Source organism: Meleagris gallopavo, unplaced genomic scaffold (assembly GCF_000146605.3).
Source record: "Meleagris gallopavo isolate NT-WF06-2002-E0010 breed Aviagen turkey brand Nicholas breeding stock unplaced genomic scaffold, Turkey_5.1 ChrUn_random_7180001869816, whole genome shotgun sequence".
Taxonomy (NCBI): domain Eukaryota; kingdom Metazoa; phylum Chordata; class Aves; order Galliformes; family Phasianidae; genus Meleagris; species Meleagris gallopavo.
The window spans coordinates 1-1,412 of record NW_011134767.1 but is presented as its reverse complement, the minus strand read 5'-3'; the positions used below and the strand labels follow the sequence as shown (position 1 = coordinate 1,412).

Sequence of the window (1,412 nt, the reverse complement as noted above, 5' to 3'; positions counted from 1 at the left end):
GTGGGGGGGGGCTGAGCTCTCGTTTGCTTTCGTACCGCACACCTGGGTTGGACGCTGGACGCCATGTTGTGGAAACTGGCAGATAACGTCAAGTACGAGGAGGACTGCGAGGTGAGAGGCGTAGGGAGGGGGCGGCGGGGGTCGGGCTGGTGGTGCGGGGCGAGCGCCGCGTTGTGCGGCCGCGGGGCTCTGCCCGCTCGGTGGCGGCTGTACGCGTCCCTCCGCCACACGGAGTCCCTCCGTTCCCCGAGCCCTCTCCTTTTGCTTTTTAATTCGTTTAGGATTTCTGATTTTTTTTTCTCCACCAAAACTTCTGGACGTTAAAATAAAAAAAGACGTCCCCAGTTGTAAGGAGCTGGAGGCAGCGCTTTACGGCACGGGGTTTTGCCCCGTATAGTGAGTCAGTAAAAGTGGGGAGGACGGAGCGTGCAGCCCCGACCACCGCAACTGTCGGACCGCTCCGGGGGAACGGCCGTAAGGAAAGCCACACTACTCCCTTCCCGCAGCCTCGCGGGGCGATTCCGGGCTGCGGTCTCACTCTGCCCTGTTCTGCCGGTCATCGTCTGCCTGCCCGGTTGCTGCAGATTAGCTGTAGCCCTCGCTTCACGCTCCATTGGGACCCTATTCACCTCCTATTAACCAGCGCTGTTATTTTAACGACCGTGAAGCCTGAAACTGCTAAATCTCGGGATCAACTTCATGTAGACGTTTAGGCTTTGACTGCTGAGATTTTGAAGCGGAGGTTGGGGGGGAAAAGGGCGTCCAGTTCCGACCGCGCGCTGCGAAGCCGTCGGGGAGCGCCGTGCGGTGCTGGGAATGGAGCCCTTCCGCGGGGCGCGGAGCCGCCTCTGCTGCGGGTCTGGGTGGAAGCTGGCCGGTGTCTTTTTTTTTCTTTTTAATGGTTGTTCTAAGATGTTGATAGGTTCTTGGAAGTGTAGGGGTTACTGCGGTGTATTTGTGATGAAACTGGGTGGGAGTTGGTTCTTAATCTCTTTCCTGCAAGTTGGGCTGATTTCCTACGAAATGCCCGAAAATAAAGAAGAGTGGCTTTTGCCTCCTCCCTCCTCACCCCCCGCTTCTTCCCAAATCGTTCCCTGTTGTCGTCTTTCGAGCGCCCTGCGCCTGCTGCCAGCGGCCCGGCAACCCCTGACCGCCGCCTCCCTTCTCCTCCCTCCCCCTTCCGTGTGATTTCCAGGACCGCCACGATGGGACCAGCAACGGGAACCCGCGCCTCCCGCACCTTTCGGCGGTCAGCCAGCATCTGTACAGCCCGGCCCCGCCGCTCTCCCACTCCGGAGCCTCCGACTTCCAGCCTCCTTACTTCCCCCCCCTTACCAGCCGCTGCCTTACTCCCAATCCAGCGACCCCTACTCGCACCTCGGGGACCCGTTCTCCATCAACCCGCTGCACCA

The 1,412-nt window shown here is 60.1% G+C and overlaps 1 protein-coding gene across 1 annotated transcript; it reads left to right on the top strand.

The window, feature by feature from the left end:
* Positions 1 to 6: 6 nt before the first annotated feature.
* Positions 7 to 1,406, top strand: LOC104916110 (transcription factor AP-2 gamma-like; the record flags this gene model as incomplete). The annotated part of the gene is made up of 2 exons (XM_010727092.2): positions 7 to 111; positions 1,196 to 1,406. Coding segments are annotated over exons 1-2 (259 nt in total), but the record flags the coding sequence as incomplete, so codon positions are not given.
* Between the last annotated feature and the right edge of the window lie 6 nt (positions 1,407 to 1,412).